Genomic DNA, 14,926 nt, shown 5'->3' on the forward strand with positions numbered 1-14,926 from the left:
ATGCTTATTTAAAGTCATGTACACACACACACACACACACACATACATGGCATCAAGCAATACAGAATTAAACGACACATATGGAAAACGTATAATGAACATGAACATGGCAAGTAATTCACACCGTTACCTACTATAAAATTTATGATATATATATACCACTCACTTGCTATTCGCCTAAAAGCTTGCAGTGTGCTGTGACACATATAAGAAACCAGAAGAAAAAAGGACTTTACTTTGGCGAAAAGAGCATATGCTGCTTATTTTTGTACATAACTGCTATAACTGTATTTTTTCCGAACACTTACATGTAAAAAACATGGAGATATATCTTACCATTTCACTAAGACAGCCAAAATAACGGTCAAATTAAGGGGAGATCATGATGACGTACATGTCTATGGTTGCACCGTGGGGAAATATTTAGTCGCTGGAACCTATAAGGTTATACGGCGACTTATCAGATGATAATGTTTCGAACTTATCTTTTAAAAATTAAGTAAACAAATCTATGGAATATTTTGGAGTTCCATTAACAGATAAACAGATCTATCTATCTTCTTATTATTTTAGGTTCGTCTGGGGTAGAGAAATAAAACACACAGCTAGGTTCGTCTGAGGTGCGGTCGCGTAGTGTTTAGTCAAACCGTTCGCTTTCGGCCAATGGGATAGCTGGGATATTCTGTCTGCTACGACATTTCACGTTAAAAAGGCCTCAAAAAGCCATTTCGCTTTCGAAGTCGTCAATCTAACCCAGCCTATCGTCTTCATGGCGATCCGTTACTACGGGAAAACCGAGGGACAGGGTCCAAACCGGCGGGGTTTGGTAGGAGATACGTCCACACGGCGAAAAAGGCCACGCGTATTGAAGTTGAAGAAGAACCAATCACAGATCTCTTTCGGCGAGGTCAAAGTTCAGGTCAAAGTTCACTGTTGTCTGCTCAAATTTGCGAGACAAACCTCTTGAAACTTTGTTCGTGGACAAAATTGGAAGTCGGGACCTAGCGGAATCGATTTCCTGGGTCACGTTGGCATGGTAACCGAAGGAGAAGGCACAAATCCGCGCGGTTTGGTCACAGGAATCGAAAAACCACCGAAAACCCTACCAGTATTATATAGTAGATGTCTGTGAATGTCAGACCAATCGAAACATAGCAAAGAAAAAAGAAACAAAATTAAAAGAAAATCAATCAAAACTCAATGAAACTTTATCACCAAGCAACCACACACACACACAAAAACAGAACAAAAGCTGCAAGTCTCACAAACCATGCTATCGACAAGGTGAAATGTACGCGGCCTTGGCATTCGGCGTTTTAGTACAGTTTAAGCATTGCAGGCGCCTAAAGATGTTAAATGGCTGCGTTACAAATGACATATTTACACAGAACTCACAAACGGATAAGTAGCACAACAAAGCAGGCACCTCCCCAACACACACACATACTCACCGGCGCACGCACGCCCGCACATGTGAGCAGGGGTAGAGAGGGAGAAGGAGAAAGACTACTGATCGAGGGAGAGAGGGAGAGAGAGAGAGAGGGGGGAAACGAGAGAGAGAGAAGAGAGGGAGAGAGAGAGAGAAAGAGGGTGGGTAGAGGGAGAGAGGGAAGGAGAGACAGAGAAAAAGAGAGAGAGAGATAGCAAGAGAGAGAGAGAGTGAGGGAGAGAGAGAGAGAAAGAGAGAGCGAGAGAGAGGGAGAGAGAGAGGGAGGGGGGGAGAGAAAGAGACAGAGAGACAGAGAGAGGGGGGAAGAGAGAAAACGACAGAGAGAGAGAGAGTATGTCATTTTAAACCTGCTAACACTGACCTTTGGTAGTCGGTATTTTATTTCAGCCTTACCACTGCAGTAAACATAAAACTATCAATCGGCTGTGTTACAAATGACATATTCACAGACCTCAGAAGCCTCGGTATGCCGGTGTGGCCCCGAGTAGATAAAGATTATCAGAACTTTTCAATGTACATTTTGTTAAGCGGGTAGATTTAGGGGTCATGGAGGTGTGCTGTAAGCGATATGCGTTTGTCGTTAGTTTGTGATTGTTTGTTTTCACTATCGTGTGCTTACACTTTCTGTTGTAGACTGTTATTTCTCTCTGTCTCTCTAAATTATGTGTGAATAAATGTCTAAATAATTCTGATTAATATCAGTGTCTTAAATCATTAACAGGCTGGTGGATGCATCGAAGACCATTTTTCATTTTCATGTATTCATTTTTGATAGACGATTAAGTGTTGATAGTGTTATTGTAAATGCTTTCTGTCTGTCTGTCTGACCGTATGACTGTTTTTCTAAGACAGACATTACAGATATGGACTATCACACACACACACACACACACACACACACACACACACACACACACACACACACACACACACACACACACACTCACGCACACACGCACGCTCACACACACACACACACACACACACACACACACACACACACACACACACACACACACAGTACAACAATCGACAAACAAACAAAAACAAACAAGCAAAGTAATTTACTCAACTACCCATCATTGCCAATTCATTGATCTTCAGGTGAAGGATTCCACCAAGAATTACTTCCCCTGTCCAACATGTCGGCAGCCGACAGAGTTACCGAAGAACGCTCGTCTGCTCGACAAGATGGCCGACACGTTTCAGGAGGACAGTTTCGTCAGCAAAATGAGCGAGGTGGTAGCCGCGTACAGTCCCGACAAATCATGTGACCTCTGCGGTCGACGTGACGTCACTTCCCCTGCCGCGAACTGGTTTGTGAATTTTCAATAAGTTGATTCCTTTGTTTAGAAGGTGGCATGCGGGAGACATAAACCCACACAAAAACAGGCTGATTGGTTTTTTTAGTGTGTGTTTTTTCCTTAACGTATGCCCTCTACCAAAATTCGACAACCTGGGTGCTTTCTGTGCATATTTATTTATTTATTTTATTTACGAGGATTTATATCGCGCACGTATCTCACGACACAAGGCGACTCAATTGGAAAGCAACGAGTGGTTTCTTCTTCTTCTTCTTCTGCGTTCATGGGCTGAAACTGCCACGCGCCATTTAGGCAGCCATACGTCGCTTTCGGAGGAAGCATGCTGGGTATTTTCGTGTTTCTATAACCCACCGAACTCTGACATGGATTACAGGATCTTTTCCGTGCGCATTTGGTCTTGCGTGTACACACGAAGGGGGAAAAGGCACTAGCAGGTCTGCACATAAGTTGACCTGGGAGATCGGAAAAATCTCCACCTTAACCCACCAGGCGCGGCCGGGATTCGAACCTACGACCCTCCGCTTTTAAGGCCGGTGTCACGAACTAAAAACTCTGCTGAACAATCCATCTCATTGCGGTCAATGCGCATGCGCCAATCTTGGACTTAAAAAATGCGACCCATTGACCGAACGAACCGCGCATGGGTTAGGGTTCGGGTTTGTCTGTGCACTTAAAAGACCGCTGAGTCGATATATCTGTGAATGTTTTGTTTTGTTTTGTCAATAATTAAACGTTCCAACAAAATACCTTTCTTGTGTTTTGATTCTGAATTTTGGAACGTTGGCAGTCTATTTGTTTTGGGATTTTTGGCAGGTTGTTTTAGGTCTTAAAAGGGGAATCCACTGTACAACGATGTCAGGTTTTTTTCCAGGTGCATGGACTGTTACGATGCCGTCTGCGACGCCTGCACAAACGTTCATCTCCACGGCAGCGCCACCGCCGATCACACGGTTATCTCACTTGACGAGATGCAGAAGCTCTCGCTGGAGTCCATCATGAAACGCAAGCGACCGGTCGCCTGCAGCAAGCACGGCGGAGAGACCATCACGCTGTACTGCGTAGACTGCAAGGAACCGGCCTGCGTGCAGTGCGTGGCAGTGAGTCATCGGAAGTGCGACCATTGCGTCACAGTCAATGACGCCATCTCCACCAACGAGCAGGATATGGCGGAGGTGGTGATACGGCTGCAGTCAATGCCAGATGAGGGTATCAGCGGTGGCGGTTTCGGTGATTCTATTGAGGTGGGTGTTTGTTGTTTGTTTGGGGTGGGTTTGTTTGGAGAAGGGTGGGTGCATTTTTCTGAGTTGAGTGTGTGTTTTTTTTTTTTTTTTTTTTTTATTTATTTTTTTTTTTTTTTTTGGGGGGGGGGGGGGGTTAATTTGTGCATGTTCTGAGGTGGGCGTTTTTGTGGTGAGGTTGTTTTTTTTGTTTTTTGGGGGAGGGGTGTAGAGGGGGTACCGGTTCGGGATGGTTGAATAAGGAGAACGGTCGGACATGTTGTGCATAGCCTTTGGCACACATAGGCTACCGTGGCAATCTATGCCGGCTGAGGGAATATTATGGGGTCGCGGTTTCTGGGTTTCTATTGAGGTGGATTTTTGTTGTTGTTATTTATCTATTTATTTATTTTGGAGAAGGGGGGCGTGTTGTGAGGTGGATGTTTTAGTGCGTGGTGTGTTTGTGTGCAGGGCCGGACTAGGGAGGTGATTACAGGGGTTGCGCAACCCCCCCCCCCCCCTGGCTTAAGCATGTACCTCCCAAACACAATTTTTTTATTTTTTTTTGGGGGGGGGGAGGGAGGGGGGGGGGTTGCATCTGGATCATCATGAAATCCAATCGCACAAGACATTTTTCTTCAACGATTTTTGTAATGAAAAGTATGAGTCCTTACAATCTCAATTCTTCTTCATTGCCTATACAGCTTGCTGTCGAATTTACCTTTTTCGTTCAAGGAGAGGCTTCCTTTCCCTCCAGAAACATCAAAAAACGTTCAGCTTCAAGGGGGCTTCGCCCCCTTGTAACCCCCTTGTAACCCCCACCAAAGGGGCTTCGCCCCCTGAACCCCCATCTGTAACCCCCCCCCCCTAGTACTTACCTAGTCCGGCCCTGGTGTGTGTGTGTGTGTGTGTGTGTGTGTGTGTGTGTGTGTGTGTGTGTGTGTGTGTGTGTGTGTGTGTGTGTGTGTTGGTGTTGTATTATAATTTTGTTTTTGGTCGGGGGGCTGGGGATGGTTAAGTAAGGAGAAGGGTGGGACATGTTTTGCAAAGCATTTGGCAAATGTAGGCTTCGACTGCAAGGTATGCCGGTTAAAGGAAAGAGCGGGGGCCGGGTGGGGGGGGGGGGGGGTGATCTATCGAGGTGAGTGCGGTAGTATGGGGATTATTTTGTTGTCAATAGCGTTGGAAAAATTCACAAAACAAGCATGATGTCCCATGCATAATCTTATACAAAATCTTATATTACAGGAAGCTGAATCATGCTTCAGCGTTGTTTTATCGGTGTGTTTCTTTTTTCTTATGATTCCTGGTTTTGAAGCCGAAGACTTTTTTTGTTGTTACATTTTGGTGTTTAGGTGGACAGATGGAGGCAATGTTTTGATATCGCTTTACACGACTTATCTGTATTTTCTTTTTTCTTCCTTTCAAAGGTTTCCTTTCTTTCTTTTTCTTATTCTTCTTTTCTCTTTTTTTTTTTTTTTTTTTTTTTCGCTTCATCGAACATCATCTCTGCAGGTCCTGGAAGAAACAGTACGCAGCTCAAGGGAGAGAAATTGTGGTGATTTTTTTTTCTTTTTTTTGTGTGCTTCATCGAACATCATTTTTGCAGGTTCTTGAAGAAACCGTACGCAGCTCAAGGGAGAGAAAGTGTGGGGATTTTGTGTGTGTGTGTGTGTGTGTGTGTGTGTGTGTGTGTGTGGATGTAACCGAGTGCCGAAACACTACGATCACCTCGGGAAGCGAAGTGCAATCAAACAGGATTGAAAATGTTAGGGCTTATTTCTAAGCCCTATAAAAACTGTTATGCATTCGCAAAGGAATCCATGAATATACAGACAATCGGAAACTACCAGACCCCATCACAAACAGATTTCCACAAACCACGGGTGTTGACTTAAAGGCCAACAACTCGGGTGCAGAGTCTGCTGTGAAAGGAGCGGTAGCCTCCCCTGTCACATGTGTGTGATTTGTTTTGCTTCATCGAACATTATCTCTGCAGGTCCTGGAAGAAACAGTACGCAGCTCAAGGGAGCGAATCCGGAGTCTGGCGGCAGACATGAAAAAGAAGATCGAGGAGAGCGAGCAAAAACTCCTGAAGGAACTGGAGGAGACTCATAACACCCTGAAGGAGAAGGTGGAGGGGGGTAAGGGGGGACCATCCAAAGATCACTCCAAGACCCTCCGTGCTGCCAACGACCGGATGCAGTTTCTGCTCAAGTACGGAAGTGACGTAGAGATTTTGCAGGTATGGCAGCAGAATGGTCATAAGTGTGGTGACAGTTTGTTTTAATGAGGGATTACACGTAAAACTCCACTCGTGCAAAATCACGAGTGTACGTGGGAGTTTCAGCCCACGAACGCAGAAGGAGAAGAAGATTTGTTGATTTACTGGCTCGTCGATTGTTTAACCGCCCTAGTAACTAACTGAGGGAGATATAAGTGTTAATTTAAATAATTTATTCAGGGCTAATTTGGTACCAAAACAGACTCAAATCTGTACTTATGTTTAAACGGGGATGCTACTCGTATGGTAGACGTATTGGTGTGGTTTTGGGGAAAGTCGAGTTGATGAGGGATGGGTTGATTTACCGACTAACTAATTTAAGTTGCTGACGGACTGACTTACGTGAAGACACTGAAGGTATGGGGGCAAAAAAACCCACATGATTTCGGTAGTAATCTAAGTGGATGACGATAAGGTTATTTTACTAACTTAATTGCCTACTTATCGGGTTTTTTTTTTAACTTGATGTCTCGCTGACTGGCCGATATGGAGATGCAAAGAATGAATAGAAAGTATCATTATTGTTGTGTTAAGGACTTAGCGCATGAGTGATTGCTTGAATTAATTACCAACTGTTTGATTGACTCTGTGGGCGACTCATCAACTCTCTGACCCACTGACCGACCGACGAATGGACTTTCTGGCTGACCCGACCTTACAAGTTTGAAATAGTTTTTCTGGCAGCAAGTTAAGTATTTCATAATCCCGGTGTAACACGACATGTTTACTCCACAAAAAATGTACTTCGGAGTAAACATTTCGTACGAAATTCTTACTCTGAGTACACCTTTCGTACGAGAAAAGAACTCCCCAAGGCACGAACAAATTACTCCCTCCACGAAATTTTTACTCCCCATTTTTTTTACTTCCAGTAAAAATCTCGTACGCGAAAATGGGATGCAGGCGAAGGGATAATGCCAATATGTGATCTCGCGCAAACGAATGTCGCGCTACCCTCCCTCCACCCCTTCCACCACCAAGACTAACAGGGAACAAAGGAGTAAAAATTTCGTACACCTGGCATGGGAAGTTAAATTGCTCGTGTTAGGGTAAAGTAATTTATTCGTTATTTATTCGTCAGGGGAGTAAAATTTTCGACCGAAATGTTGACTCGAAACACACCTGTCGTTGGAAATCATTTTCTCGTGTTATGGGGGAGTAGTTTTTTTCGTACAGGGAGCAAAATTTTCGTACGAAATTGTTACTTCGGAGTAAAAAATCTCGTGGGAGTAATTTTCTCGTGTTACACCAGCCCCTACACATAGCTTCTCGTGGACCTCCAATGGACTAGGCCATGTAATTTCATTTAATTTCAAATGATTTTCTGCATAGTGCATGATTTTCAAATCATTGATTTTTTGGGCGTGTTTTTTACGCAGACGTACGACACCATCAAGGACGCTATGACCCGGATGGAGAGGTCAGGGACGCAGAACGGAGTGGAGGAGGGGGCGGGGGAGGGGGGAGAGGAGGAGGATATGATGTTCCGGGTCAACTTCATGCCGGACGACGCTATCAAAGTCTTCCAGAGAGACTACACCACACTTGGATATGTACAGGTAATCAATGTTTCAAATGTTGAAGATACATGCACCTTAATTCCTTGTGTAGGGGCCCCGGTAGCTCAGGTGATATAGCACTGGACTTGTGATCCTAGGCTCGCGGGTTCGAATCCGGGCAGGGACGGACACGGGTCAACTTTATGTGCAGACCCAGAGACGGTAGCCATGCCCCACACCCGTGTCACCACAGTGGCACGTAAAAGACCTCGGTCATTCTGCCATAAGTGCAGATGACTGATACCAACTAAACGCGCAGACACTTGTGTATTTCATCTAAAGTCGCGTGATTTTGTCTGTGACAAATTATTATTATGAAATAGTGTTTATATGTGTACCTGGTATGGATAGAAAGATAAAAGAATGTTAAATCATGTATTGTCCATCAGATTTTAGAGAATATTTCTCATGGAGAATGATTTACTTAGTCTAAAGCATAAAAAACATCAACATCGCCAAGAATCGAGTTACGCCAAAATTTCAGGACGACGACGACGATATGTGTGGGTATGCAAGACTGCTTGCCTACATTGATGTTATCCGTGTGTACGCACCGTGCAGGTAGAGGACTGCAATTCGGACGACGGGCTGTCTTCGTGGGGAGTCACGTGCACGTCACGTGACGAGATCATCGTGGTGGACTGTCGCAACAAGAGGATGCAGAAGTTCACCAGCAACGGCGACCTCATCGATCACATCCAGGTTGGGCCATTTGTGATAATTATCAATGAGTTATTATTCCAGTTTGATTTATTTCTAGTTATTAGTTACGAAGTGTTGTGTCATAACAATTTCGTGGAATAAAGAAATTATCAAAGTTGTAATTCAACAAATTAGTTTTTTTAATTTCTTCTTTGATGTGATCTTTGCAGATTTCAGAAGAACCTCGTGACGTCACAAGCTGCGGTGCCGATGACGTTGCTATCACCATCATGAAGAAGATGATCTTCATCGTCACGGTGTCTGGTAAGACGGGCGCAGTGGCGTAGTGGATAAGATATTGGCCTCCTAATCGGAAGGGCGTGAGTTCATGTCCCGGCCTTGGCCGCCTGGCTGGTTAAGGGTGCAGATTTTTTTTTATCTACTGGGTCAACTTATGTGCAGACCTGATGGTGCCTTATCCCCCTTCGTGTGTACACGCAAGCACAAGACCAAGTGCGAACGGACAAAATCTTGTTATCCATGTCAGAGTTCGGTGAGTTATAGAAACACGAAAATACCCAGCGTGCTTCCCCCAAAATCGGCGTATGCTGCCTTAATTTCGGGGTTAAAAACGGCCACACACGCAAAAATCCACACGTGCAAAAACATGAGTGAACGTAGGAGTTTCATGGAATAAGAAGAAGACGAAGAGGAAGAAGTAGATGACTGTGTCCGGTACGTTCAGTTAGAACGTTTGTGTGTGATAGCATTCAATCGCCTGGATGTCTCAGAAAAGCACTTTTTTTTAACCATTCCTGGCAACATCAGTAGAATCTCGACAAGCTCTCACTAAATATCTGGAGAAAAACAAGCAGCACACATTTAGCTGAAATTGTAAAATAAAGTGGTGGATCGTCGACTTTTTGTCCGCTTATATTGCAATATGCCCAGGAGAACAAAATTAACACGGGCCCTTAATTACCATTCGGTGACACGACTCTCCCAGGGTGGGTAATTAGGTCAAAGGATGGGCATGTTTAAACCGGTGGTTGGATGGCTTTGCAGGCAACATGGCGCTGAAGAGTCGCATCAAGACACAGAAACAGTACGACGCCGTCTCCTTCTCCGACACCGTCGACGGCTTCCTCGTCTCCTGTCTGGTCGACACTTCCGTCGACCTCATCAACAGAACCGGTGACGTCATCAAGTCCTTCAACGTCGATCCGACGGGCACCCCGATCTTCATCGACCCGCGTTACGTCACTTTCTCCCAGGAAGGCAACTACGTCATCAGTGACGTGGCCACCAACACGGTGAAGTGCATCTCACCGGAGGGGGCGTTATTGTTCACGTATCATCCTGGCGGAGCGCACGTGCTGAGAAAGCCTCAAGGTCTGTGCATCGACAACATCGGTAATGTCTTCATCGCTGACTACGGCAACAGTCGTATACAGCTCATCACCAGCGAAGGGGCTTTCCAACGGTAAGTGCAAATACTATTTGGCTAATTGATTAAATTCGGAACATCAGGGGTTTCAAGCAAACTTTCTGATGTACAAAAAATGTCAAATATCGATCACCATTTCAACGGTTGAAATGGAATCATGCCGTCAAAAAAAGCTATTTTTGAGAGAAGGCGTGGTCAAGGACCCGTGACGTCATACCCAAATATACACATTATTGAGCAGAAGAAAGGCAGATCTTCCAATATACATATATTTTTGACACAAAAAACTGCTGTTTAAGATCTGGACTACGCTACTGTGAAAATATCCTGACCGTTTTGTGTTCAGTGTACTATATCACGTCAAAGTGCAATTGCACTTTATACTCTAATGTCGCAGGTCAAAGTGCCCATGCTTGTTGGCTCACGAAGTGTAGCCTATGCGATCGTAACTTTGTCTGTCTGTGCGTTTGTGCGTTTGTGCGTGTGTGTGTGCGTGTGTGTGTGTGTTTGTGCGTGTGTATGTCTGTGGTAGAAACTTTAACATTTCCGAGTCTATGTGTGAGTGGTTATCCAAGACTATGGATAAAGCTCGCATAAGATTACGTCACGGTCAAAAGTGTTTGACGTCAATTAATGCATCATGACGGCATGCCTCCCTGTAGTCTTTCTCTCTCGCGTGGTGTGTGTGGTCTCGGTCATTGTTATTTTGAGCGGGCCGAGACTATTTGGCAGTCGTGTCCCTGTAAGTAGGCTACATGCAGACAGACAGATCTAGATCTAGTGTCTCTCTTTCTTGCACAGTGTCACCTAAGCTTACTGTGTGTGTGGGTGTGTATGTGTGACGGAGTGATTGAGTTTGTGTTACTGTTTGTCGATTTCTTACGTGAGCCTTGATGGCTTCGCCTCTTGTTTTTTGTTTGTTTTTTTGGTTTTAATGTCCCTTCAGTCAGTGCCCATGCAGATACTATGATGTCTCAGGTAAATCTTCAATGTGGTCTCTTCAGATATTGCACTATTTCCTCGGTCAAAGTGCAACTGCATGCATGTCGTCTTATGTCAATGAGCACTTTTGGGGTGATAACGCGAGACAACTCCTGTGATCTTGTCGCGAGGTGGCGCCAGTTACCAGCCGAAAGAAAGAAGGGGCATAACATCGCCGGAACCGACCATTGTCTGTTTACCGTATAAAATGCACGACTTACACACAAACTGTTACCAAACCGATTATGCTATTTAGGACCGATGCAAGTTTGTTTTCCTTTCTCGTGTGATCTTGCCGCGAGGTGGCGCCAGTTACCAGCCGAAAGAAATAGGGGGCATAACCTCACCAGAACCGCGCACTGTCCAGGTGGTTCCTGAATGATACACAGATGCACAGTTCAAATTTCTCTCTACGGCAGCGGTCCTGTACATCTTGTCACTATAATAGACGACTTTCGGAAATAACTCCCTTGCGTTTGAATGGGTTGAGAACAAGTGAATACCATTGCCTTTTCTCTGACAGATACATTCACACGTGCTCCTGTCCACGTGTTTCCGACACACCCCTCGCTAGTGATTGGCTTCTCCAATGGCTGTTCTAGTTAAAGGTACTGAACTTGTTAAATCCAGGTGCACGGAGCCCCTGGGGCTTTTAGTCATACCTCAGGCAGCTATCCGTTAGAAGAACTACCAAGTTTCATTGACTTGCACCCAAAGAGTCAAGAACTGCGATTTTTTTACGAATTAATTTCGTATTCGGACCCGGCTGGTCTTGACCTATTTTTAAATCTAAATTTAGATCAGGTAGATCACCACATCATGCACAAAAAGACACGTCACTAGCAAACTATGTCAGACGTCATCATGAGTTTGAGTGGAATCGAACTCCGACCAAACACCACGTAATAACTAGGTTAATTTATGCACTCGCGTGAACAAGAAACTGTCGAGCTTCACAGATGTCGTCGTTGGGTAGTTTTGGGTTTGTTTTACTACCATAGGAGGATTTTTGAACTGTAAATGCACTCAGCTGCAACAAAAACGCAAAACGAAGGCTGTGAGCTGCACTGTGCCTTTAAAGCAAGGGTACTTACTCGTTCACAACCCATGCGAACTCAAGGAAGTTAATTATTTCCGAAAATCGTCTATTATACTGACGAGCTGTAAACGACTGCTGCCGTATAATTATATTTTTTAGTATAATACTGTGTCTACAAAAACTTTTCTCTCACTTTTACCTGTGTGATCTTTTCGGGTTTTTTTCTCCCTTTTTTTGCCCTATTATCTAATTTTCTTCCTTCGACTGCTGCCGCAGAGTTATAGTCGGAATTCGTCTAATATGCGTTTAATGTCACCCTGCAGTTTTTGGGCATCTGTGTATGTGTGTGCAGGTTCGTTCTGGCCAGAGAAAGCGGAATCCATCGACCCGTGGCCATTCACATGACCAGCACCAACAAACTGATCGTCGTGCAGAGCGACGGCATGGTTAAGGTGGGTTTACACGCCGCCAGTGGTGTTGTTGTTGTTGTTGTTGTTGTTGTTGTTGTTGCTGTTGCTGTTGTTGTTTTTGTTTGTCGTTAATAAGATAATTCACTTGTACATTCTTAAAGCGTTTTGTCTCTGCTGTACTCACTATATATACTTCTTCAGTTTTCTTTTAATGGTTGGATAACTCGATTTGATGGAATAATCGCTTAATTTCGCTTGCTTGCTTGCTTGACAGATTTGTTGATTGATTGATTGATTGATTGATGATTGATTGATTGATTGATTGACTGATTGATTGATTGACTGATTGATTGACTGACTGATTGATTGATTGATGATTGATTGAATGATTGATTGATTGACTGATTGATTGGCTGACTGATTGATTCAGTCAGTCAGTCAGTCAGTCAGTCAGTTAGTCAGTCAGTCATTGATTCATTCATTGATTTAATTATTCTTTGATTAATTCATTGATTGAATAGATAAGTGAATGATGGAATGATCGATTGATTGATGTGTGCAGGTGTTCAGCTATGAATGACCCGGGAAGATGAAGGTCCGCTACAAAGTGACCTGTTGGTGCCCCCGCTGTCTCTCCAACATGGAGAAGGACCAGGCTGGCAAATCAGCTGCCGAGTAGAGTATGACGTCATCCGTGACGTCATCTCGCTCCAGGTTGATTGTCTGTGACGGCATACGCATTCCTTCAAGCAGTTTTTTTTTGTGTGTCCTTACTAAATAGGATTTCTTTGGGAATGTTTTAGTTTATTTGCAATCCAACAACAGTGAGATTATTGGTTGTGTGTCATTTGTTGAGTTACTTTTTTTTATTTAAGTCAAGCCAACGTTTACTAGATAATTATAAAAGCACCGTTTATACAGTTTGCTTCACGTTTAAACAGATAGTGTGTAGGGTAGTCAGGTTTTGAATCCCTCCCCCATTTGCCTCTCGCCCTGCCACCCCCCCCCCCCCCCCCCCCCCCATCATCCCCCTAGCCCCTCCATCTCCCCATTTTCGTCTCTGTCCTCCCTTCCACCCAACCCCTCCCCTTTAAGTGTCTTGTTAGTTAATGTCCTTTGGTTGTGATTTAAATCAGAATAAAAGTGTATTATTGCACCGAAAAGTGTGAATCTATTTACTGTTTAGTTTATCCATGAATGAAGCACTAAGTGGTCCAAACCGACCTTATAATGAATGCGACAGAAGCGCCACCTATCTGACCTGCGGAACCAATGACATACGCGACCTCAGCTCACATGAGCGGTCACGTGTTGATGATTCTTCTTCCGGTCACATGGGAGTCCCTTCGCTTTGCTGGACAGATGTTCCCTGTTCCTCTCTCCGCTCACACGCATACACGCAGGCACAAACGCATCCACGCACGCGTATGTATACACGCATGTGCGCACGCTCTGAGGTGCACATGTATGGACGAGCACACACATATAAACTCACACACGTACGCACACACACAAACACACACATGTACGCACGCTTACATACACACACACGCACACACACACACACACACACACACACACACACACATACACACGCACTTGTAGCACAAGAACTAAGTACCAAACAATGTACGTGTCAATGAAATACTGACAAATAATGTACACAACAGTTTGTGTACGAAGGCATCTTTCTTTCTGTGTACATACGGTCGTTCTACTAATATCTAGCTGCAGATATACTGACGACTGCGCATAACCTCTTCTTCCTAAACCTTTTACTATCTTTAATAGTCTTCTTCAACTATGTATAGGAGAAGTTAGCTCTCGTTTGTACTGGTGTATCTCAATTTCTTTTTCACCTGATTTTGCCTTATGTCATTTTTCCTTTGAATATTTGTTTGTAGTCTTCTACTGTTTGTAGATCAATTTTCTCTCACTTTTAACTATGTGTGTCTTTTTTTGTCTTTTTCCAGTGTTCGCCTTAGCTGGCTTTTTCCCCATTAGATGCATCGGCTTTAACTTTGCTTGCTTTAACTGTTTGCTTTACTGTGAATGTTATACCTGAAAATATCAATGGTGCTTAATTTTCATGCACATGCTTTTTGGTGTTCTTGTTTCTCCTTTTTTTCTTAAAACCGCCCAACTAATTCGCATAATTGTTTGATGCTGTTGAAAGTTTCGTATTTCCTGTGCACTTTTGAATGTGTCTCCTTACTGTGAATATAGCTGTGATATACACTTGCATTTATGTGTAAATATAATGCATTTATATGTTAATGTATACATTAAATCATACGAACCTGTATGCATTTATATAATATGTGTGTGTAAGACAACCCCCCCCCCCCTCTCTTTGTTTAGTGCATGATTTGTATGCTTCCCTGAACATCTTCTTACTTTTACTTCTTTAAAGTTAAGTGGAGTAAAGTTTAGTTTCCAAGTTAAGTGGGGAACAACTTTACCTACATACACGTTATATGTATACGTCATAATAAATAATTGATCTGTTGATTAAAATATATATTTATTTGTTTATTCATTCATTCATTCGTTTATTTATTTGCTTACTTAT

The 14,926-nt window shown here is 43.7% G+C and overlaps 1 protein-coding gene across 1 annotated transcript in view; it reads left to right on the plus strand.

The window, feature by feature from the left end:
• The window catches only part of LOC138973433 (E3 ubiquitin-protein ligase TRIM56-like), a 21,016-nt gene extending 7,637 nt beyond the window's left edge, over positions 1 to 13,379 (plus strand). Inside the window, exons 3-11 of the mRNA XM_070346149.1 lie at positions 2,555 to 2,766; positions 3,647 to 4,016; positions 5,992 to 6,237; positions 7,656 to 7,835; positions 8,397 to 8,537; positions 8,708 to 8,801; positions 9,543 to 9,960; positions 12,297 to 12,396; positions 12,917 to 13,379. Of these exons, the coding sequence (XP_070202250.1) occupies positions 2,555 to 2,766; positions 3,647 to 4,016; positions 5,992 to 6,237; positions 7,656 to 7,835; positions 8,397 to 8,537; positions 8,708 to 8,801; positions 9,543 to 9,960; positions 12,297 to 12,396; positions 12,917 to 12,934 (1,779 nt within the window). The 3' untranslated portion in view covers positions 12,935 to 13,379. The remainder of the gene's footprint in view (positions 1 to 2,554; positions 2,767 to 3,646; positions 4,017 to 5,991; positions 6,238 to 7,655; positions 7,836 to 8,396; positions 8,538 to 8,707; positions 8,802 to 9,542; positions 9,961 to 12,296; positions 12,397 to 12,916) is intronic.
• The last annotated feature ends 1,547 nt before the right edge of the window (positions 13,380 to 14,926 follow it).

Source organism: Littorina saxatilis, linkage group LG8 (genome assembly GCF_037325665.1).
Source record: "Littorina saxatilis isolate snail1 linkage group LG8, US_GU_Lsax_2.0, whole genome shotgun sequence".
NCBI lineage: Eukaryota > Metazoa > Mollusca > Gastropoda > Littorinimorpha > Littorinidae > Littorina > Littorina saxatilis.